The sequence below is a fragment of the Glycine max genome, chromosome 6 (genome assembly GCF_000004515.6).
Source record: "Glycine max cultivar Williams 82 chromosome 6, Glycine_max_v4.0, whole genome shotgun sequence".
Classification (NCBI taxonomy): Eukaryota; Viridiplantae; Streptophyta; class Magnoliopsida; order Fabales; family Fabaceae; genus Glycine; species Glycine max.
Genome location: NC_038242.2, coordinates 5,258,776 through 5,282,181, shown reverse-complemented (window position 1 = coordinate 5,282,181; position 23,406 = coordinate 5,258,776). Strand labels below are relative to the sequence as shown.

At 32.8% G+C, this 23,406-nt stretch overlaps 4 protein-coding genes across 14 annotated transcripts; 2 read left to right on the top strand and 2 right to left on the bottom strand.

Annotated features, from left to right (window-relative positions):
- Positions 1 to 3,462: 3,462 nt before the first annotated feature.
- Positions 3,463 to 8,847, bottom strand: LOC100796232 (DEAD-box ATP-dependent RNA helicase 15). Of its 8 annotated transcripts, none has more exons than XM_041016301.1 (13): positions 8,637 to 8,847; positions 8,385 to 8,531; positions 8,196 to 8,296; positions 7,592 to 7,764; positions 7,272 to 7,503; positions 7,061 to 7,179; positions 6,381 to 6,437; positions 6,108 to 6,292; positions 5,086 to 5,230; positions 4,903 to 4,986; positions 4,751 to 4,814; positions 3,996 to 4,030; positions 3,463 to 3,762 (listed from the first exon to the last, which is right to left on the bottom strand). In XM_041016301.1, exons 2-13 carry the CDS (start codon positions 8,495 to 8,497, stop codon positions 3,730 to 3,732), a joined length of 1,341 nt encoding a protein of 446 aa, XP_040872235.1. In that variant the 5' UTR covers positions 8,498 to 8,531; positions 8,637 to 8,847; the 3' UTR covers positions 3,463 to 3,729. The 8 variants fall into 8 exon arrangements, with proteins under 8 accessions (XP_040872235.1, XP_040872234.1, XP_040872236.1 ...); XM_041016300.1 differs by having other exon boundaries at positions 8,385 to 8,500; XM_041016302.1 differs by having other exon boundaries at positions 8,759 to 8,805.
- A 2,698-nt stretch (positions 8,848 to 11,545) lies between these two features.
- LOC100306315 (uncharacterized) lies at positions 11,546 to 13,086 on the top strand. 2 transcript variants are annotated; one of them, XM_006580865.4, is made up of 4 exons: positions 11,546 to 11,832; positions 11,967 to 12,042; positions 12,423 to 12,519; positions 12,807 to 13,034. In XM_006580865.4, exons 1-4 carry the CDS (start codon positions 11,686 to 11,688, stop codon positions 12,877 to 12,879), a joined length of 393 nt encoding a protein of 130 aa, XP_006580928.1. In that variant the 5' UTR covers positions 11,546 to 11,685; the 3' UTR covers positions 12,880 to 13,034.
- Positions 13,087 to 13,209: 123 nt separating this feature from the next.
- On the bottom strand, positions 13,210 to 15,603 carry SPX4 (SPX domain-containing protein 4). Of its 2 annotated transcripts, XM_041016311.1 has the most exons (4): positions 15,495 to 15,603; positions 14,549 to 14,813; positions 14,350 to 14,476; positions 13,210 to 13,825 (listed from the first exon to the last, which is right to left on the bottom strand). In XM_041016311.1, the coding sequence occupies exons 2-4, from the start codon at positions 14,789 to 14,791 to the stop codon at positions 13,443 to 13,445; spliced, it is 753 nt and encodes a 250-aa protein (XP_040872245.1). In that variant the 5' UTR covers positions 14,792 to 14,813; positions 15,495 to 15,603; the 3' UTR covers positions 13,210 to 13,442. The 2 variants fall into 2 exon arrangements, with proteins under 2 accessions (XP_040872245.1, XP_040872244.1); XM_041016310.1 differs by lacking the exon at positions 15,495 to 15,603 and having other exon boundaries at positions 14,549 to 14,886.
- Positions 15,604 to 16,809: 1,206 nt separating this feature from the next.
- LOC100795178 (RNA-dependent RNA polymerase 6) lies at positions 16,810 to 22,971 on the top strand. Of its 2 annotated transcripts, none has more exons than XM_006581296.3 (3): positions 16,810 to 16,979; positions 18,218 to 20,953; positions 21,728 to 22,971. In XM_006581296.3, exons 2-3 carry the CDS (start codon positions 18,239 to 18,241, stop codon positions 22,625 to 22,627), a joined length of 3,615 nt encoding a protein of 1,204 aa, XP_006581359.1. In that variant the 5' UTR covers positions 16,810 to 16,979; positions 18,218 to 18,238; the 3' UTR covers positions 22,628 to 22,971. The 2 variants fall into 2 exon arrangements, with proteins under 2 accessions (XP_006581359.1, XP_003526410.1); XM_003526362.4 differs by having other exon boundaries at positions 16,810 to 17,116.
- The last annotated feature ends 435 nt before the right edge of the window (positions 22,972 to 23,406 follow it).

Genomic DNA, 23,406 nt, shown 5'->3' with positions numbered 1-23,406 from the left:
TAAACGCAAAGCAAAAACAACTCTCTCCCTGCTTTCTAATTTTTGCATCAAAAAGTATATTTTTCCCATTCAACATGATTCTAATGTGTTCTCAAACATGTTATAGGTAAATGAAGAAAAGATAAATTTGAAACCACAAACAACAATAACTTTCATTTTCATCATCATTGGCATCTTCATCGTTATCACGATTATCATCAACATTTGAAGAAGAAGAAGCCTCTATCGAAATGAAAGTAGCAACCTCTATTTCTAGGTCCTTCATTTGGAGTTTTATTCCTTCTAAGGGATAATACTCATATTTTACTATTTTATTGGCTAATGTTTTTGAGGGTGTTGATATCCTTGATAAAGGGTTTAGTTCTTTCTCCCTATTAAATGGGTAATTTAAATTATTTATTTTACAATAGTTTGAAAACCAATCAAATAAATATATGTTAATTTCATTTTATTTCATGTATTGATAAAAAATAAAAATTCTCTGAATTGATTGTTTCATATTTTGTAAAAGCTGAGAAAAACCAATCTCTTAAATTTTTATTATATGAAGCTTCAAAGTCATCGCTTATCCATTGCTTATCAATTTGAAAGGGTGGCCAATCTTCTGGAATAAATTTATTGCCTTAAAAGATGTTGAGTATTATAATTTTTTTCTTCCTCTATAATGTCTATAAATAATCTTATCCACTACATCTTTGTGTTTAAGCTTTTAAGGTACTTGAACAGAAGATTTTCTTAGATTTGCTCCGAGGAAATATCTGAAGATGACTGTGTTACTACTATCTTATTTCTTCTTCTTAAATTTAAGTAACTTAAATTCCTAACAAACTAGCCATTTTACTTATCTTTGTTAGTGTTTCTTGTGACAGAACTACCTCGATTTTTAACTTAGGTGATCAATGAGTTTATTACTCTTTCAAGATACTTACCGGGACCACTATGTCTTGAAGCTGACCAACATCCTAGTAACTCTTGATGTTCCACTTAACACTATCAAAGAGTAATTCTTGACTAATTTCCCTTTATTATCTTCCAGACACAAAGTCTCAGCCACTCCCCACGAACCAAGCTCTAATACCCAAGCGGACGAATCGTACATTAGAAATAAAGTTAGTAGTTGCTTAATAAAAAGTTACTATAAAACAAGCTCAATTCAACTATAAAGATTAAGGCAAGAATCTAACTAAAGCAATAATTGGAGCAAGAAATAAACTAATGCAAGAAGGAATAAAGATATTTACAAAAAGGAAGATAGCATAAGAAATCTTGAACAACAAAGACTTGATTGAAACAACAAAAGACTTAAAAGGAAACTTCAATAGAATATCATTTTATTATAACAACAAGGTTTATACAGGAGGAAAGAAACAAACTCAGTTACACTCACAAGAGAATACTCCCAGAGAAAACACTTTTAAGAGAAAACTCAAACTAAAATTTAACGTACTAGTCTCTACATGAGACTCCTTGTTTATAGCACTCTTTTACAAATAAAATAAGCACTCATATTGCATACTATCTAATATTTTATTTGAATAGTAACATTTTAAAATGTTTCTTGAAATGCTTCCATGGTAGCTTCTTTTAAAAGGAAGAGTCTTGACAAATTTGGGACTTGAAATGTTGTCCTTAGGACTGTATATACATGATGAAGGGATAGAGAATCTTGGTTGTATGTTGATAACAAAATCTTGTGCATGGGAGAGAAGCTTTTGGCCTTATGCAAGGCTAAATGCTCTTGGTATTCAATTTAATCATTCATTAACAATAATAATTTTATTCACCAATTATTCTCAATCATAATGGGTAAGAGTTCTTTCTCCTTTCGTCGCTTTACTTGTTGTCGTCAACCCAAAAAGATTGTTGTCCTAACTCCGCTTTCATCTCTGCCACAATCTCCCGACAACACCTATCTCATCGTCGTCCCTCTTTGCGTTGCTCATCTTTGCCCGACCCAGTTGTAGATGTTAAGTGGAAAATCCTCTACTTGTTTGACCCAACTGTGCTCAACAGTTGAGATCTTGTAGCCACATTGTGACTTCCTCATTCAGATCTGGATTAATTGCAAGTCAAGATCATGTTTTTTGTCTTTCATCAAAGAAAGAACTCTCATTTCGATCTCCCTTGCTTTTTCTATTTATAATAGTATAGTTGTATGAAAGGTTTTGGATTTCTTGTGAGAACTATAAGAATTTTTCGTGGTTTCATCGAAATTATGTGTTGACGTCGTTCAATTTATGTAGTGTTGCATTTCTTATCTTTTCAAATCTAAAAGAAGTTGAAAGAGATGATTTTTTTAGTTATTTATCTTTTTCAAAATAAATTAAAGATAGTGACGATTTTTAATCTTTATTGTATAAAGTTAATTATTTTAAAAGACTCAATTTCACTTTTGATCTTATTATATTTCACTTTGATACATTAAGGAGATATATTTGAATTAGAATTTTAAGAGATTATTTTATCATAAAAAAATATTGTAAATTTTAAAGATTACATAGGAATATTATAACTTATCATATGTCTTTACAAAACTTTTATAATAATTTAAATTTTAATAGATTTATAGCATAAAATTTAAAAAATTTGAAAAGATTTTATGAATTTTTTAAAACATTCAAAACAGATTTTTCCTTTTTACATTAGAAAAAGAATAGAATCCTTCCGTCAAGATTTCAGGAATGGATCAAAGATAAACATATATACTGAAATAGTTAGTGAAAAAAAATAAAAATGAGATTTAGATAAAAAAAGTAAAAATTGATAAATTTTTTAATCTTTTAATATTTAAATTAATTATAACTTTATGTCCTCCTATAGTAATTTTTTATATAATAATATTTTCTTATTTTCATTTTTAGATTTAAACAATAAATTTAAAAATATACTTATTTAATGCAATTTTATGATAAATTTAATTATATTTTCAAATGAGGTACTGGGAATTGGTGAGGGTAAAAAAATTTATAGGAAAATTATCCAGATATGTGAAAGACGAATATAACCAATATAAAAGAAAATAACAAAATCTCAAGAGTGAAATTAATTGATAAATATTTTATACTAAAAAATATAAAATTCATAAAAATCTTTTTTGAAAGATAACCTATCAAAATTTATATATTTTTTAATATAAAATTAAAAAATCTCAATTAAATGAGATTTATTATCTCATTAAAAAAACTTAATTTATTCATTTTATTTAAAAAATTTGAATGAATATCAAAAGAATTTTTTATTAAAAAAAATCTTTTAAAAGTTTAAGAAGTGAAATTCCAAAAAGAAAAATATGACACAGGTTTAAATCTTTTTTATTAAAAATATCACGAGATTTCAAAGGATTAAAAATCTTTTTTTAGAAAACTTAAAAGTCTATCCTAATTTTATGTAAAAAAATATAATTAAATGTGAGATCTTCTATTTTTAAGATCAAACTAAGAAATCAAAGGCAACGTATAGAAATTCAACAAAAGTATAAAGCATCAAATATCAAGGTCGCAGTAAGACCAACTCAAAACATGACCGTTCATGAAAACAGCGTAGGTGCCACACAAAATACAGTAAGTGAAAACCCATAAATACATAAGCCATTACACTGCTGCTACATCTAATACCGATAAATATCCAATGGTAAAATGGCCTAGTCTGTAAACAGACTCTGGTATCTATCAGCACGGTTAATCATCAGCTGCACCGTTCTGCGTCACGATTACTCATGCCACCAAGCACTTAACATTGTTCCCAAAAAATTCTACGATGGCACTGCAGAAAATGTAGAGAAGATCAAGTCAAAAGAATGTTCACATCAGTAAACAGAATTATAAAATAAAAGATAAAACCTCACTAAGGGGGAGAAGAATCTCACGACACTAAAAACAGAAGATTTTAAAATTTGATATAGATTTAAATACGACGGCAAAATAGTAAAATTTTAATGGACGAGAAATGTCGGTATTTCAATAGTATTAAAAAGAAATTATTGTTTTCATAAATACCTGAACATACATCACATGCAATTCAGAAATGAATACTGGGAAAGAAGAACAACGAATCAAGTGTTGATCTAAATTTTATGCTTCAGAAAGATTCTAAAGGAACTTTAAGGAAACACAATCCAAGCATTTCGGAAAAATTGAGTAAAAATCTTACGAAAAATCGACAATGTATAATTCCTATTTGAATTTTTAAAAAAAATCAACGTAAAAAAACAAGTACATGTAACTACATAAAACACCCACTAATGATTTATTGCAAAACACCAACATACTGAATGTGAAAGTCCAGAAAGTAATCCTAGGAGGCATACCATTGACTCACCTCGGTATGCATGATTAATCATAAATCCTCTCTAAATCTAATTATGTTTGGAAGCCAATTCAAAATAAGAATCATTATTTCACAATAAATATCATAGGAAGCCAGTTCAAAACTAGGTTAAGCCTATATGTAAAACTCAAAAAATTGCTAATTGAACATCTAGGAGCTGAAAATGTGTTCAACTAATATTAGATTCATCAATACATAACCAATTGAAATTGAAATGCACTAAAATAATATATAAATAGTTATTTGATAATTAAATACATTTTTAATAAGGACTATAATTAACTAATAATGCATCAGTATTCAATTTAAAATTATAATTATATGCCCCAAGTATACAATACAAACAGAGAATTTATGGTTGCACTTCAGCCATCTAATTAAACCACTATATGAACTAAGAATCAATGGACGAAAAAATACGTACTATAGGTAGAGGTATCGATCTGCTCAGGAAGTTGCTTTATATCCACCTCAAACCTTGACTGAACCTGGAAATCACACAAAACACATTAGAAATGCAAATGGGTATAAGTGTATAACATTAAAAAAAATTAACAAGATTAATTAATTCCCTACATTGTTGAGAACATCAACATCAGTAGAACAGGAAACAAATGTGATTGCAAGGCCTTTGGTGCCAAATCTTCCAGCTCGACCAACCTGTGCACAATCCCTCTAAAATTAGTCAGCCCACTCTATACTAGATTTTATTGACAAAAAACTGCGGAAAAACTAATAGCATATCTTATCCAATCATACCCTGTGTAAGTATGTGTCAGCAGAATCAGGCATGTCATAGTTTATAACAATGTTGACACGTTCAATATCAATCCCTCTTCCAACCAAATCTGTTGCAACAAGAATCCTTGTATGCCCCTCCTTGAAACCTTTATAGCGCTTTAACCTACAAATACATAAATAATGATCATACGCAAGTCACATCACAGCAATATATATATATATATATATATATATATATATATATAAACGGTGAAATCAGAATAAAATAACAAATAAACAGTCTCTTGTATGACACTTCAATAGCAAACTAGGAATAGAAGACTATTTTATTATTTCCGCAAGCCATGAAAGTAACAAACAAAATAAGTCATGGAGATAATTAAAAGCAACGCTAAAATCATTATGCTCTAGCACGTTAAAAACCATAGTAGAGGGTGATAATTGACAAATTCATCCAACCACTCCAATAATTCCATTCAGAAAATCACAACTTACAGACTCATCAACATTTACATAAAGGCAGGTAGTTTCATTGGCAGTTGAAACTTACTTATCTCACACAAATGTGCTATTTTCTTAATGTATTTAAATTCTCGTTAAAGAATACACGTGCCCGAGTCCTAACAGAGTCTTCCTCTCTCAATCACTCAAAATACAATCCATACACACCTGAATGCAGAAAGTGCCGTGTCCTATGCATAAGAGAAACGCACAAGTAAAATGGTTACAGAACATTACTTCCCTACCAGATTTGAGCAAGGTAACATCAACACTTCTCATTATTACCCTCTTATATTACATTTTAAAGGTTCCCATCAAAAAGGAAGACCATATCAAGTATATTGTTAAAAGTTAAAAACCACATCATATCCAACATTAAAGATACATAATTTCTCTAATAACATTAATAATATTAGATTGGAAGTTTAAATCAAATAACAAAATGAAAGAAGTTAAGAAAAAAAAAAGAATTGAATCGTCAACCAAAAATTGACTGGAAACAGTGTTCCTCAGGGTCCATTGACATCTATAAAACAAACCTTTCTTCCTGGGACATGCCAGAATGAATGCATATAGATGGAAAGTTGCACTCCACAAGTAGTTTGTCCAGCTCAGCTGCTCTGCTAACACTTTTCACAAAGATCACAACTTGATTAAAGTCCAGTGCATCAAGAAGATCATTCAACTTCCGGTTTTTTTCTTCCTCTTTCAATTTGATGTAGTGCTGCCATGCCAGTCATCAATGTAAGCCATACAATCACAAATTATCTTTTAAGGCAAGAAATTTTACTTAAAAATTGCAAAAAGCTGACCTGCACAAGCCCGTGAAGGGTCAACTTGGCCTCATCATCAACATAAATTTCCATAGGCTGAAAGGAACAAATTTCACAGTAAATCATATTAGGGTATTAGGGTCCTTCCTCAAGCTAATGGAATCCACAACGAAATGAATGAAGGATGTAGATCCCTTGAACGACAGTTCTGGTCCATCTGTTTTGTCCCCTTGCAGAAACATTTTTTAGTCACGCCAAGCAAGTGCCACTGACACTTGACACTCACACCCTAAGAAAACTGGCAGAAACAAACCCAAAATGCCCTCACACCCTTCCCCCTAATTAAATTAAATTAATACCATTCCTAGCAAAAAGCCCATACCTGACACACACCATGTATTAGAGATGAAACAAACTTCCAACATGAACCAAAGGAGAGAAAAAAAGTACATACTGCCAAAAACAGGACCATTACTAAAACATCCCAAATCCAAAACTTCTTTCTAGCCCAATCTCCAGCCACCAGCCCACCACACTCCACCCTACCAGCTGGGTGTTTCAGTAAAAATATGAAAAAAGGCACTATACAATAAACCCCAATCAGAAGAAAAAAATTGATGAAACCACAACATTCTAAATATCTAGATAACTCTCAGGGATTTTGAGCAGAATGAAAAAGAGACTTCTAATTTCAAGTAGTACTGGCCATGAGACATTACATCTTGCATAAATTTCTTGCAGACTGGGCGAATTTCCTTGCTGAGTGTTGCTGAGAACATCATAACTTGCTTATCATGGGGAGTCATCTTGAAAATGTCTTGAACATCTTTCCTCATATCTGCAGACAGCATATAAGAACAATAAAATCATACTATAAAAAATCGAAAGTAAAATTCAAATCAGTAGTGACTATTCATCAATGAAACATACCCAGTGATTCCAGCATCTTGTCGCATTCATCCAATATGAAATGTCTAACATTCTTTAAAGAAAGGTCCTTATCCCTAGTCAATGCTAGTATTCTTCCCGGTGTTCCAACAACAATATGAGGGCACTCATTTTTCAGCAGATCCTTGTGAACTTTGATGTTGACTCCACCATAAAAGACAGCAACCTTGAGATCGGGTAAGTAAGTGCTAAACCTCTCAAACTCATGGCATATCTGCATGGAAGAGGTTGCAAATGTTAAATCAGAACCAACTAGAATACCAAGTTACATAACTTTGATGTATCAAATCGCCCATGAGTACCTGGTATGCCAATTCTCTTGTATGACAAAGAACCAGTGCAGAAACTTGGCCAGGAACAGGATCAATCTGCTGCAGAGTAGAGAGAACAAAGACAGCAGTCTTTCCCATTCCAGATTTTGCTTGACAAATTACATCCATCCCGAGAATTGCTTGTGGTATGCACTCATGTTGCACTGATGATGAAGCAAATAAAACACGGCCGAAGGAACCGAGGGTAAGTAAAATAAACCTTTTCTGACGCTTTCAATTCATTTGATAGCGTTACCAAAGCAATTTAGTTCTCCAAAACAAGATTGTGATACAAGTATTACCTGCAAAAACAAAAAATACTCACATAAGGATGATACAGTAGACACATATGTAACGTGTATTTAACTATTCTGTTGAAAGTTGAAACCCCACAACATCCGAAATTTCAAAAGCATTGTAACGAGCGCCAAACAATTTAACCATAGATGAAAAAACCCAGTACATGTTTCAAAACAGTAATACTAATAACCATTACAAATCTAAAATCCCCAAAAACATCACATTAACTTCAGCCGCAGCCAAGAACAACAACTGCAAATTAAATAAAAGATTGAGATGAATAGAGATAGTTTGCCTTCAGATGGATGCTCAAATCCCGAGTCCACAATAGCCCGAAGAAGCTCTGGCTTCAGAAGGAAGTCCCTGAATCCCGAACTGTGAATTCCAACATAGCCCCTGCAAGTTAAAAACAACAAAAAATATTAATAACAAAAAAAGTTATAGATATAATATGTCTTAACCCAACAACACATCATGCACATACTTCTTGGTAGCTTCGCCGTTGACTTTAGCTCCGGCGGAGTCGGGGGCCTTTTCGTCTTCCTCCTCGTAATCGAGAAGCTCTTCCTCGTATGCTTCGTCCTTTGTTTCTCCCATTATCTGGGAATCACCGAATCAACTAAAATCAGACCTTGAAACAAAATAATAATGAAAACAGAGTCGTAAAATTGAGCTAGGGTTTTGCCCTAGAGAGAGTGAGAAAAGGAAATCTAGGGTTTTGGAAGATGGAAAATACCTGCGAGGTGAAGGATCGAAAGGAAGGTTACAAGGTAGGGGAAGGGGTTAGGGTTACGGTTCTGCAAAGTAAATTGTTAGATGAAAAACCAATTTGGGGAAAAGAAACTGAGAGAGCGAAACCTCCACGGGATGAGCGAGTAGCAGTTAGTGGATGAGCGAGTGACGATATGGTTTAAGGGGGCACGAGGCCATTTTATAGAAAGCCGCCACCGCCTTGCTTTTTTTTATATATATATATTTATAAATTTGTATATAATTATATATATTTATTACTAGTATTTTATTTTGTAGAATGTATTTTTTTAGGGGATTTATTTGGTACAGTGTATATTTATTATGTATCTTGTATATTGTAAAGTTTTGTGTTAATTCATTTGATTCTCGAAGATTTAAACTTTTTTTTGTGATTTAATTTTCAGGTCCCTTTCTTATTATAGGTTTAACGATTGGATTCATCTCTTAGATTTTCTCTAGATGTCTATGAATATGAAAAATGATGGTTAAATGGTTCACATAGTTAGAATTAATAGAAGAAAACTCCGCTGAAAATAAAAATTATTCAATTAAGCATCGATACAATGGCCAAGCGGTTGTCCTGGAATAAAGAGACTAGACTTATGGTCATTAAGGAGTATGCTAATCAAAGTTAGAATGCTTAATCTTGGATAGAAAAATGCTATTTAAAGATAATGGACTAAAAAGATTTCGTCCAAAATTACAATTAAAAGATAGGTAAAATTATATTTTTGGTCTCCCAATTTATCTTCAGTTTCACATTTGGTCTCCCAGTAATTTGATTCATGATTTGACCGTTAATAAGTGATGTTAACCGCCACACGTCACTTTACTTTTTTATTAGATGATGACTGTCATGTGACATGTTCTAATTTGATGTTAATTCTGTGAAAGATGAAATATATTGTTGTTTTCATTGACCAATCAGAATATAACATGTGACAATCATCATCTAATAAGAAAGTGACACGTGACCGTTAAAATTTATTTGTAACGGTCAATGTCCAATTATGACCTGGGGAAATAAAAATGTAATTTTACCTAAAAGATAAGATAATGATGTCTGATGATATGTCTTCTTTTATAAAGATTATGAGTGAGTTTGAGGAGAAGATCGTTGTCTATACAAAAATTGTTGTGATTGTGACTTTTTTACTAGATGGATTTCACTTTTCTTTTATTTTTGATGTGTCTTTATGCTCATAGTTTCAATCTTTGAAGTACTATACTCCTCTCTTCTATATTTTATGTTTTTAAGTTCAAGATATAGCCCCGAAACATAAAAACACCAAAAGCGTGATCAAATCCTCAAAGAACTAAAAAATAATGCAAACGTAAGGTTATTGAATCTAAATGTCAGAAAATGCAATTTTATCCTAAGTAAGATGTTATTCACAAATGATATGAAATACAATAAGCATGATTACATGATGAGTTAAGAATGAGTTTGACTTTACTCCTCATATCTCCATACAAGATCAGACAGATTTGGATTAAAAATAATAGCTTTAAAATTTTATTATTAATTCCTATATTTATTAATTTTTACCAAGTTCAGTGGAATAGAGCCTATAAACCACCCTTTGATTATATTAAGTGAATAATAAAGAGTTTATAATAACTTACATATTTTATTTAATCAAGTCGTTAGATGTCATTGGTTATTAAGTTACTAATTATACTTTAGTTCAAATAATATATGAAAAATAAAAATTAACAATTGAATTATATTTTTAGTCAAATATATAATTTTAAGTCTGTTATTTTATTATTATTATATCAATTATTTTATATTTTTAAAATTATATAAACAAAAGTACAAAAAAAAAAAGAATGTAATAGGAGTTATGGATACGCGCCCTAATAGAAAGAGCATTATGATCTAATAGAGATATTTTAAGAGACAGATAAAAGTTTTTAAACTTTAAACTGCATTAAACCAAAATAAAAAATAAAAAAAAAATATATATTTTCATCTATTTTTGATGTTCATATAAATTTGTAGAAGGCAAACTATTTCATATTCACAGGGATTGACGGATCCAGAAACCATTAAATTGGACTGATTTTTTACTTTAACTATTTAGATATCTAAGTTCTAAAAAACAAATATTTAATAAATAGTCTTTTATAAGTAAAATTAAAATTATTTTTATTTCAAATTATACAAAAAATACATGTATTTATAACTCATATAATTTTTTTCAAGTTTTAAAAGTTTTTTTTTAACAATCAAATAATACTCGTAATAATAGTCTCACAATAAAAAAAACAAACACATCAAATACAATGATAACAAAAGTTATCAAATTTTATAACAATTATATATAACATATTTGTGTTTATAATATAGACAGATAGATGTTTATATTTATATATATATATAGATAAATAAGACTTAATATATATATATATATATATATATATATATATATATATATATATATATATATATATATATATATATATATATATGTGTGTTTGAGTTAGATTATAATTGGTGGCAATATGTATTATTATAAAATAGTATTTTTTTCGGTATTAAAAAATAATATATAATGAATGAAATTAATTATCAGATTTATTAAATAATATATTATTTAATTTTAACTAGAAGTAATATATATTATTATATACTAACTAATATTATTTGTTTTTATTTTTATTAGAAGTAGCATATTATTAAAAATTATTTAAAGAAATTTGAGGGAGGGGGCTAAAGCCGTCCCATTAGGGAAATTAAGCCGTCGAATGGCGTCGTAAAATAAAGGTGGTAGTAGGGCTTCAAATTTTAAAGCTTGATACCACATCGCATTCAAAGCGGGCCCTATATGACAGATAACAAAATGCATTGGACATAAATAATTGACCCTCACTCTTACCACAGAAAAAAAAAAATCTGACAAATATCTCAATCCATTATTCTGTCCCTCAATTTGAGTGTCCAACAGCACACCAAATTATCTAATCCTCACCACTTCAATTGTTCATTACTCAGTCAACTTAAACAAAGTTATACTCTAAATCTTCCCATGCTTCCTGCCCTGTGCCTACGTTCTCCCAATACTACACCAGCCCCAGGTATTGGTAAAGAAAGCCATACAAATCCAAAGCATTTTGGAGTCAATTATGCGTTTCAAGTCCCTATTGCTACCAAATATCGCTATGTCATTACCAAGGTGCCTTTTTACATGCTCATAACTTGTTTAAAACGTGTCTTCCTTCAGCATTTACGTTCTACGCACTCAAATGATTTGAGGTATGTAGTTGTGTTTGTATTAGTTGACTTAGTTATCTGTTTCTATTCATGTAGGCTGCAAAAGACAACCAAAGCACAAACCGAAACACAAAACCGAATAGTGTGATTTGTGCTGACTGTGATGGAAATGGTAATTGTCATCTGAGTTTCGTGGGTAGTAGATGCAAAGTGTTTTTCCTTGTTCCTTCTTCCATTCTTCAAACACTTTTAGATAAGTTAAAGTTGTATTTGGAGGTTTTACACTTTCAATGCACAACCATAAAAGCAATGTGAGTTTCAAACTGGTGTTGAACAGTTTAATTAGATGGAACTGATATCCAAATACGTGGTGATCTAACCAAAACATGTAAAAGAGTCATGTTTCGCAAAGTTGAAGTAGGCAGTAGTTATATGAGATGTGAACGTCTCTAATTCAAGCACCTTTTGCATCGTACTTTGAAGAAGACAAAAACAAGAGAAAGTATCTACAATTTGAAATTTTGGTTTTGTTGTGTTATGTGTGATTAACAGGAGCTGTTCTATGCTCTCAATGCAAAGGCAGTGGGGTGAACTCTGTTGATATTTTCAATGGACAGTTTAAAGCCGGTGACTCTTGTTGGCTTTGCGGGTACTAAATAAACCATTCCATTATAGTATAATTTTATTTGTGTTCTATCTGATACAGAAAACCCTACTTTCTATTCTAGTTGCATTCTAAAATTACAATTCTTGAATTCATACCACAACCACCTAGTGGATAACCGGATAAGATAAAAAATTTGTTGTTATTTGAATTCTTAATGCAACACTTCTTGAAGCAGGGAATTTTGGCAATGGTGTAATAAACAACCTTTGGTTTCTATATTGGATTTCATGACTTATACAATCTTTTTTGCCCCCTCTTTCTAGAGGCAGGAAGGAGATGTTATGCGGGAATTGCAATGGAGCAGGCTTTGTTGGTGGCTTCTTGAGCACTTATGATCAGTAGGAAAAAAGTCCTTGTAGCCATATGCGCAATAACATACACATGTATATTGTGTCTTTAAATACTTTCACTCTGTAGATTTCATATTTGGTAATTCTCAGTTCACTTGTAGACATAGCGGTCGTTTAAAAATGAATAAACAGATTTATGTAGTATCATATTTGAGATGTGGTTTAGCTGTCACAACTCACAACACTCAAATTTTTGTTGTTACCTTGAGAATTTGGGAGGGGATTAGTGAGATGACAATAGCGCTTGAAAACAAAGTTTGCAGAGAAAACCAAATAGGGAAAGAAAGAAATAGCCATACACGCACGATAATATAGAGTAGTATGCATTAATTTCCTTCTTTTGTTTCATATGAAAATCTACCATTGAGACAGGGAAATGGATCCTCTTGTATAAATGACAAATCATGTCTAAATTCTGTGTCTATTTCTTTTCTAATAAACATTAAGATAGATGTGAAGATAAACACGAGAAGATCTATGTTATCCTGAGGACCTATTTGGTTGCAGTCGCTAGTGCAGTCATTTTATTTTCCAATCCTCTTGCAGTTGCAAAGCCTAGTTATGCAAAGGAGGCAATGAGAAAATGCTAACAGTTGAGCTTCTACCCCTAATTTCTTCCAAGCTACGCAGTGCTGATAAAGTTAGTTTGGTGAACGTGTTCTCCATGTTTTCAATTTCAGCAAGTTCTTTTGGAACATGCATCAGCGTCGCTTTGCTTTCATTTCCAGTCGTGGAGCCATATTCATCTTCCTCAAAATCCCCACTAATTGAAGGCCAGTCATTGTTGAAAAGAATACTCAGTATCACCTCACACTCCTTTACAAGCTTGTTAAGCACATCAATTTTGAAGAAGGGCTGGTTCAGCACCTCTTGGATAAATGGCAAGCGAAGCAGTGCACCAGTTCGCTTATCATATTTCTTTATTATCTTCACTAGACCTGCACAAAAACATTCATCATCAAACCCCCTCATAATCTCATAACTTTCTCTCTTTCTCTCTCTCTCTCTCTCTCTCTCTCTATATATATATATATATATTTAAAGGAAAGAAAACATGAGAAATGATAGTAATACATTCACAGGTATTCTCTTTTTAACGCACTCTCTACTATTGTTGGATTAAATTCATATAAGTTCCACTAAATGTATAGATCTTATTCCTAAACTAGTGAAACTTTAACTAAGAAATTCTAATAACACATTTTGATACACTCTTTTTGAATACATTATTTGTTATTAACTGAAATTTATTGAAAATCATTAATTATTTAGTTTGTCTCATTTATCATTTTGTATCTTTTAGAAAATTTGATTCAATAGTAAAAAGTTCAAGAAAGTGTGTTGTTAGCACTCCTCTTTCTTCTAATAAGAAAAAGTGTGTTAGAAAGTATGATATGATCTACCACTCAAGAAAACACACTAGTCATCAATTATCAATAGTGCATGAGCTCTTAGAGCATGCCTGTGTAGTTGAGTGCAGTATAGTTCTCTAACAAAACCATCTCCCCGTGAAAATCCACAATTCCCCTCCCTAGTGACATCAACTCCAAGTTTGAACCAATGGCTCTGGCAACCCTGTCTTGTAACTCCTGCAACGCAAACACAAACCACTGCTCTTAAATTCATAAAACCAGAAAAAAAGGGAAGGAAATTATAGTTACCTTCCATTTGATGATGTATTCTTCTTCCTTGTCAACAAAGAAAGCGTTAAACTTATCGATCTCAAGCTCCAAGAGGCGAAGGAAGTGGTTAAGCTCGTCAGCATCCAAACGAGGTGGAGTTAGAGCATCTTTGGGACACATAACCTTCAACTGTTTCTTCAAGTCTTTGTAGGACAAGAACTGGTCACGCCACTCGGGCAGGGTCTGCTCGATCTGGCTCTTGAGGATCTTCCAGAACTTCATGGCAACAACACTAATGATCGATCTGTTACTCAGTTTTGCACAAGGATATTATTAGTGGAGTTGAGTGGAATAGATTAAAAGTAAATAAAGGGAAAAAAGTGTTATTCTTCGGGTCCGGAATAGAATATTAATGTTGAAGTAAGAATATACTTTAATGTTCTGCACGCAATATGCATAGGTTTCACCGGTTTTATGTTAAGTGATAACAGTATAATTCTATTCTATTCCTTTAGTTGCCTTGTTAGAATATTCTCTTGGTCCAACTTACCACTACTACACGATGCTTAGGATTGATCAAAATTCACTTGATGCCAAAGTCATAAATTCACTTGTTAGAATGTTGTGGGTTTGTAATTGATGAATCACATAACATCCGATAATTTTATGCTAATCCATTAAATAATAATCTCGATGCTAATAACTTGATGACTTAGCACAGAGCAGTAAACCCAACACAGTATTGATTCAATGAAGTTTATGTGATGTAAAAAGGCATTCTAAATATAATTGAAAAATTTCTGGCACAAATTTGCAGCCTTCTAGTGACTGAGGATTTTCATTTATAGAGCTCTCTGTGTTTACATTTCAAAGATGACAGACAAGAAATTGAAGTGTTGACTTGAAGTGAATGAAAAACACACACAATTGGGCGCATGAATTTGAGCCAAATTATTGCAAAATTCTGAAGCACAGTAAAATGAACCTTGATTTGCACCCATAAATTGGATCGTGTTTAACTTTGATTTGGAAAAGCACAGCTTGGAGCAGGTGGTATGGGTACAATGGAATAAGTGTTGTTTATCAAGTCTTAAGCAGTGGGTGGTAATAGGCGGTGTGCGGATTTATCTTATAGTTCCACATCGAAGGATACTACAACAGAGAACTAAATTAGCTTCTATAACAGAAAAAAGCTTTGGCTCTACAAAGTATTCTTTTTTAGTAAATTTACAGTTAATTATGTTCATTTATGGTTTTAAGTTTTTTACAGCTTGGCTGATTAAAGCTCTTGAACAAAATTAAACCCTTTATTTTAAAACGAACAAAGCAAATTATGGTGTGAAATAAACAATTGCCCTTAGACTAACTGAAGACCTTGTCTAATCTACACAGTTTTCACCCATTATCTCCTTATACATCTCTCTATTAACTGCTAAGGAGATAATGGGGATGCTAAGGTAATAAAATTAACTAATAGTACCCTTTAGTAACTGCTGAGGTAATAAAATTTCAAAACCAAAACAAAGTAAAAGTTAATGGATTAATATTTTATTATTAATTCTCAAGTTGTGCAATTTTTGTTTAATGATTAAATTTAAAGATTTATATTATTATTAGCATCAATTACTTACATATTTTCATGAGTGAAACACAAATGCATTATGGTTTCAATAATTTACATTTATTTGTTTCTGTAATAAAATTAACCATATTTTAATATGTTTTCATACTTAATATAAATATCTGGACTTCCTCTAGTCTTTACTATAAGTAATTTTTTTTACAGTAATAAAAAATTAGTTATTATCAATTAATTTTATAATCCTATTTAAAAAATAACTTTCCTTCCCAAATTATTTTTTATTACAATTATTTATCAAAAATAAAATTAAGTCCAAATAGAATTTGGATTAAACAAAAGATATTTTAGAATTTTAAGAAAACAATTCAAATCAAACTAAATCACGAATTGTCTTAAACTTACATGATAATGAAGTTTAATTTAGTTGGTTAAGAAAAGATGCGGAAATTATTATAATTTTTTGACACTATCATTGATTTTCATGAAAAAAAAATGAAATTAAGTCAATTAAAATACATTATGTGTGGAACTCTATTTTATTTTAAGAGAAAAAATGGTTATAATAAAAAGTTTTATAGACTCATGAAATCATAATTCATCGTGCATCATAAATAAATTTATGTTTTAAATAATTATTATAAAATAATTTAAATAATAATTTATAAAAATATTATCTTTGTTTTTTTTTTTTTAGCCCTAACAATGGTAGCGAATAGCGACACTCTCAGTCTCACTGAGTCACATTATCTTTGTGTGTGTATCGTAAAATGTAAACTTCGTGGAGAAGGTATCGCAAACTGAATCAATCAGACTAGACTTGACCCGTCAACTTGCAACTCTCTCTTCAATCGCAATTCCTTCACTTCCCACTCTCATACAAAGACCCAGGTACATCACTTTCTATTACCCTTTTCTAATGTATCAATCCTTTCTCATCAAAGGGTATTGCGAGCGAGACTACGTGGGAGCATGATTGCTTTCATGATTTGATCACAACGCTATCCTGCGTTTGGTTTCGTTACTGGGTAAGCTTTTCGCATTTAATGCCTTCTGCTTCTTCTTTGCCCCAAGATTTTTTTTTCGACATTGGATTTCGTACTTGGTTGTGTTTTGAATCGTGGGTATTCTAAAATGCTTCGAAGCCATTGTTGTCAAATTTCTTTCTTAACTCATATGCTCTTAGGACTTTATGATTCTAGTTGTAAAAACGAATCAACTCGCTGTTAACTCTTTTTTTGGATAAACTCAGGTATACTCGATGAATTCGTGTAAATTCGCATGAACTCTTTAGTCAAGAAAGTGAGTCAATGAGTTTGAAATCAAATGATTAATTTCTGTTTTGTTATGAGTTTTTTTAGTTTCCGTTTTGAAATTATTTCCCGTAATTACCTTGATGTTGGACTGTTTTTTAAAACCTTGCATTCAAAATTAATTGTGTAGACACTCACCCAAACACATACTTAAAGCCTCTGATTTGTATTTGTTTTGCAGCGATCTTAATCTGAATAATATTTCTGATTTATTATCATATTCTTCTTGATTTGTGTGTCAAATTGTTTCATTCTTCCGCTGCACCATGAACTGATATGTGGGAAATTTGTCTCATATTTTAGTGAAGCCTTGGTGGCCTGTTCTTGGTGCAATTTGTTTCTGTATCATTAGTTTTCTTAGTGCATATATTTTGGGAGTAAGGAAAGAGTGGAAAAGGGGCAGGGTAGGATATGTTGTGTCTGTCTCTGAAGAAGAAGGTTCTTATTGATAGGATTCTTTGAAAAAAAAATCAGTTTGTGAAAATGCTCTCATAATTTCCTAAATATACAAAACCATGCTCAGAGTTCAAATCCATTTCTCTATGTGCATCTGTCTCTCCCTGTATCTTGTTCTTTCTATACTCATTGAATTTGCTATTTTTGATGACTGATTTATTGAGTTATGTTTAAATATATTTTTGTAACCAAAGTTAATCTAGAGCTGATGATACTTTGAGCTAGTCTTCTCTTCATGCTCATAAACCCCCCACTTTGAATCTCCATTAGATGAGTATTTTTTTTCCTCAATTCTCAAATATTGATTTATGTTGGCAATTCCAAAAAGGTTAATCTAACTTGCAAATTTGTGTGGTTTAGAATTTACATACTACTGAGAACATGGACTTAGAAGGAAGTGAAAAGGATTCAGTGGTTACTCAGATTAGCATTGGCGGATTTGGCAGTGAGGTCAAAGCAAGTGATCTCGTGAATTACTTGGAGGATAAAATTGGACTTGTGTACAGGTGTAGGTTGAAGACTTCTTGGACCCCTCCAGAGTCATATCCAGAATTTAATATCATTGATACTGCAAATATTAGAAGAACGGATAACTATAAGAAGGTGGAGCCCCATGCCTTTGTGCATTTTGCATCTCCGGAATCTGTGACTGCAGCCCTGAATGCTTCAGGTTGTTGTGATCTATTTTTGAAGAATCAACCCTTAAAGGTCAGCTGTGGGCCTGAAAATCCATACTTCCTGAACCAAAGGAGGAGAACTACAACTCCTTTTAAGATGTCTGATGTACTTGTTGAAATTGGGACTTTGGTTAGCCCAGGGGAGTTTTTTGTTTCTTGGAGAGGACCTGATAAAGGTGTAAAATTTCTTGTGGATCCCTTTGATGGCATGTGCAGGTTTTGTTTCAGTAGGGATACTGCATTCTCATTCAAAGGGATAGAAAAAAAAGCAGTGATAAAGTGTGATTTTCAGGTGGGATTCCTGGTTAGAGACATTAATGAGATCAAGAGATATAATGATACATCATATCTCGTTGTTTTATTGCACCTAGCTTCTTCACCTTGGGTTTGGTACAGAACTGCCGATGATGACATTGAAGAATCAGTACCATTTGATTTGCTAGATGATGATGATCCTTGGATTAGAACCACTGATTTTACTCCCAGTGGGGCAATTGGTCGATGCAATTTTTATAGAATTTCAATCCCACCTCGCCATGGTGCAAAATTGATGAAGGCCATGCTTTATCTGAAAGGTCAAAGAGTGCAAATGCAAGAACTTGCACTTAAACAGACACTTAGGACACTGAATGAACCTGATTTTGGTGTGCCCATGTCAGATGCTTTCTTCTATATACATTTTCAGAAGGACATTGCTTTTGACATAATGTTTTTGGTCAATGCTATTGTACATAAAGGCATATTCAATCAGCACAGGTTGTCGGATAGGTTTTTTGAATTGCTGAAAAATCAACCTAAGGAGCTCAATGTGGCTGCCCTGAAGCATTTATGTTCTTACAAGCGCCCAGTATTTGATGCAACTAAGAGGCTAAAAATAGTCCAAGAATGGTTGCTCAGAAATCCTAAACTTTATCAGATCTCTAAACAGTTGGATGATATTGTTGAGGTTAGAAGATTGGTTATTACTCCATCAAAAGCCTATTGTATACCGCCTGAAGTTGAATTGTCCAACAGGGTTCTCAGAAAATTCAGAGAAGTTTCAGATTGTTTCTTGAGAGTCACCTTTATGGATGAAGGCATGCAAACAATTAATGTGAATGCTCTTAACTATTATGTTGCTCCTATAGTGAAGGAAATCACATCGAATTCTTTCTCTCAAAGGACAAAAATATATAAAAGGGTCAAGACTATCTTGGAACAGGGATTTTACTTTTGTGGCCGAAAATATTCATTTTTAGCCTTTTCATCCAATCAACTTAGAGATAGATCTGCTTGGTTTTTTGCTGAAGACAAAATAAGATGTGATGATATACGAAATTGGATGGGCAAGTTTAATCAGAGGAATGTTGCAAAATGTGCTGCTAGGATGGGACAATGCTTCTCGTCTACTTATGCAACAGTTGAAGTTGCTGCAAATGAAGTTAACTCCATGCTACCTGATGTTGAGAGGAACAATTACATTTTCTCTGATGGTATTGGTGTTATCACTCATGATCTTGCAAGGGAAGTTGCAGAAAAGTTGAAGTTGGACAATGTACCCTCTGCTTACCAGATCAGATATGCTGGTTTTAAAGGGGTTGTGGCCTCTTGGCCGGCCAAAGGGGATGGAGTCAGACTTTCTTTGAGGCCTAGTATGAACAAGTTTCAATCTACTCATAATATCTTGGAGATCTGTGCTTGGACCAGGTTTCAGCCTGGTTTTCTTAACCGGCAGATTATAACATTGCTTTCAGCACTGGGTGTGCCTGATGAAGTATTTTGGCAAATGCAGGAGGCAATGCTTTTGAAGTTAAATCAAATGCTTGTGGATGCAGATATTGCTTTCGATGTTCTTACCAAATCATGTGCTGAGCATGGGAATGCTGCAGCAATAATGTTAAGTTGTGGCTTCAGTCCCCTAACAGAACCTCATCTTAGAGGAATGCTAACTTCTACACGTGCTGCGCAGCTTTGGGGACTTAGAGAAAAGTCCAGGATTTTTGTATCGTCTGGGAGATGGTTGATGGGTGTCTTAGATGAGTCGGGCGTGCTTGAACAAGGGCAGTGCTTTGTTCAAGTGTCTACTCCTTCTCTTGAAAATTGTTTCTCAAAGCATGGTTCAAGATTTTCAGAGACAAAGAACCTGCATGTAGTTAAAGGTTTTGTGATTATAGCAAAAAATCCTTGCCTTCATCCAGGAGATGTAAGAGTTTTGGAGGCAGTTGATGCCCCCGATTTACATCATTTAAATGATTGTCTTGTTTTCCCTCAAAAGGGTGACAGACCCCATACAAATGAAGCTTCTGGAAGTGACCTTGACGGGGATTTATATTTTGTCACATGGGATGAAAATCTCATTCCACCAAGTAAGAGGAGCTGGATACCTATGGAGTATGCCCCTCAAGAAAGCAAACTTAAGACACGTCAAGTGATGACCCGAGTATGTCCCTTTTGAATTTCATTCTATGAAGTTCCATAGTTAGCTAGCTGTATGCTTTGTGCTATACATGGGAACATTAAAATATGATTGTTGTTTTTCACATGAATTATTCATAGCCTCCTGCATTTGATTGGTAATTCAAATGACATATTCACTACAGGGACTTGCCTATAGTAAATAGCTTTTCATATTTGGGAAATATTTCATCTGATCTCAAACATAAAATTTCAAGTATGCTGTAATTCGGCAGTCACATTCAATCATAAAGATTTAAGGTATATGTTGCAATTGTGTTCTCTTTCACATTGTCCTCTAAGTTGTCTTGTTGTACATTTGGAGTGATTTTTCTTGTTGAATATGCATTGCGAAAATGAGTCAACTATTTAAAGTTGTTCCCATGTATGCTTTGTGCTATACATGGGAATATTTACATAGGATTGTTTTTTTCACATGAATTCTCATAGTCTCAATGTGTCATGCATTTGATTGTAATTCAAATGACATATTCACTACAGGGACTTGCCTATAGTAATAACATTTCATACTTGGGCAATATTTCATCTGATCTCAAACATAAAAGTTTGTGAGTATGCTGGAACTAATTCTACACAGTCACATTCAATCATAGATTTGAGGTATATGTTGCTAGTGTGTTCTCTTGCACATGTTTACATGCTCTGCACATTGTCCTCTAACTTGTCTTGTTGTACATATGGTGTGTTTTTTCTTAAAATGAGTCAGCAATTTAAAGTTGTTTTGTCTTCCGCATTGCAGGACATCATAGAATTTTTTGTCAGAAACATGGTAAATGAACATTTGGGTGCAATCTGCAATGCACATGTGGTACATGCCGATTCCAGTGACTACGGTGCCTTGGATGAGAAATGCATACACTTGGCCGAGCTAGCAGCCACTGCTGTTGATTTTCCAAAGACCGGGAAGCTTGTCACTATGCCTCCTCATCTGAAACCAAAATTGTACCCTGATTTCATGGGGAAAGAGCGGCACCAGTCTTACAGGTCGAAGAAAATCCTGGGTAGACTTTACCGGCGTATCAAAGATGCTTATGATGAAGATATTGATGCTCCCTATTTGAACTTTGTGACTGGCGATATACCGTATGATAAAGATCTTGAAGTTCCAGGATCTGCTGATTTTATTGCTGATGCGTGGGAGCAAAAATGCTCATATGATGGCCAATTGAGTGGGCTACTTGGACAATACAAAGTGAAAAGAGAAGAGGAAGTTGTTACTGGACAGATTTGGTCTATGCCAAAATACAACAGTAGGAAGCAAGGGGAGCTTAAAGAGAGGCTGAAGCACTCTTACAGTGCCCTGAAAAAAGAATTTAGGCACACTTTTGAGAAATTGAATTCAGATGTTGGAGAATTAAGCGAGGAAGAAAAAAATTTGTTCTATGAGCAGAAAGCTTCGGCCTGGTATCAGGTGACATATCATCCTGAGTGGGTGAAAAAATCCCTTGATCTGCAAGATAAATCCTCAGAGAACCAAGAGGCTGATAGTTTGGGAAGTACGGTGATGTTGAGTTTTCCTTGGATTGCAGTTGATTACCTAGCTCGCACAAAGATAAGGCAACGACATCAGAGATGTGGAAATTTTGACTCAACTAAGCCAGTTGATTCTCTGGCAAAGTATCTATCTGAAAGGTTATAATAATTCTATTGAGCTTGCTCTTGGCTACTAGGCCACTCTGCCATCCTATAATATTACGTATAATGTGTCTTCACTTTAGCTGCTTCGATTGTAACTAGGTTTGTTCCCAAGCCAGGAAATGCCTCTGGTTTTGAGGCTTAAGACTGTATCTAGTCTAGTTACATTTGATACTGTTTGACCGTTTTGTTATAGTAGTCTTGTGCATGCGGTTATATGTATGTGATTGTGATTAAATTATGTTTCTTGAGCTTTCTAAACATAGTTTGAACAATGGTGAAGCTATCATTGAAATCTTTGTGTGCAGCATTCATAAGTATTTTAAACAATAGTGAAGTTATTATTGAGATCTTTGGCTTATAGGCACAGTTAAAGCTCTTGGGAATTAAATGTCTTGGCGAAGTACATATGTGTCAACTAATAAGAAGCAGATGATTAGTTCGCAGCTGATGTGCCTGTGGTATGTCGGTGGAAGTGGCATAAAAATTAAAAAAAGTTATTTATATTTGACAAGGCTACATATTGTTTCAATTTGCGTTTTACTACAATTGATAATAAGGATAAAAAAATAATTTGACCATTCAACATTTTCATTTTTAAACTTTTAAATTTTGGATTAAAGTGATTGGAAGGTTACACTTTTGGGATTTGAATTTTTTTATTTTCAGAAATTAATTTGATAATACTATACATTTTTAGGGACCTGAATGGTGTTTTATCTTAATCTTTGAACTATAAAATTAGCATCCATGATCACCAAGATATCACATAATTTAATTATT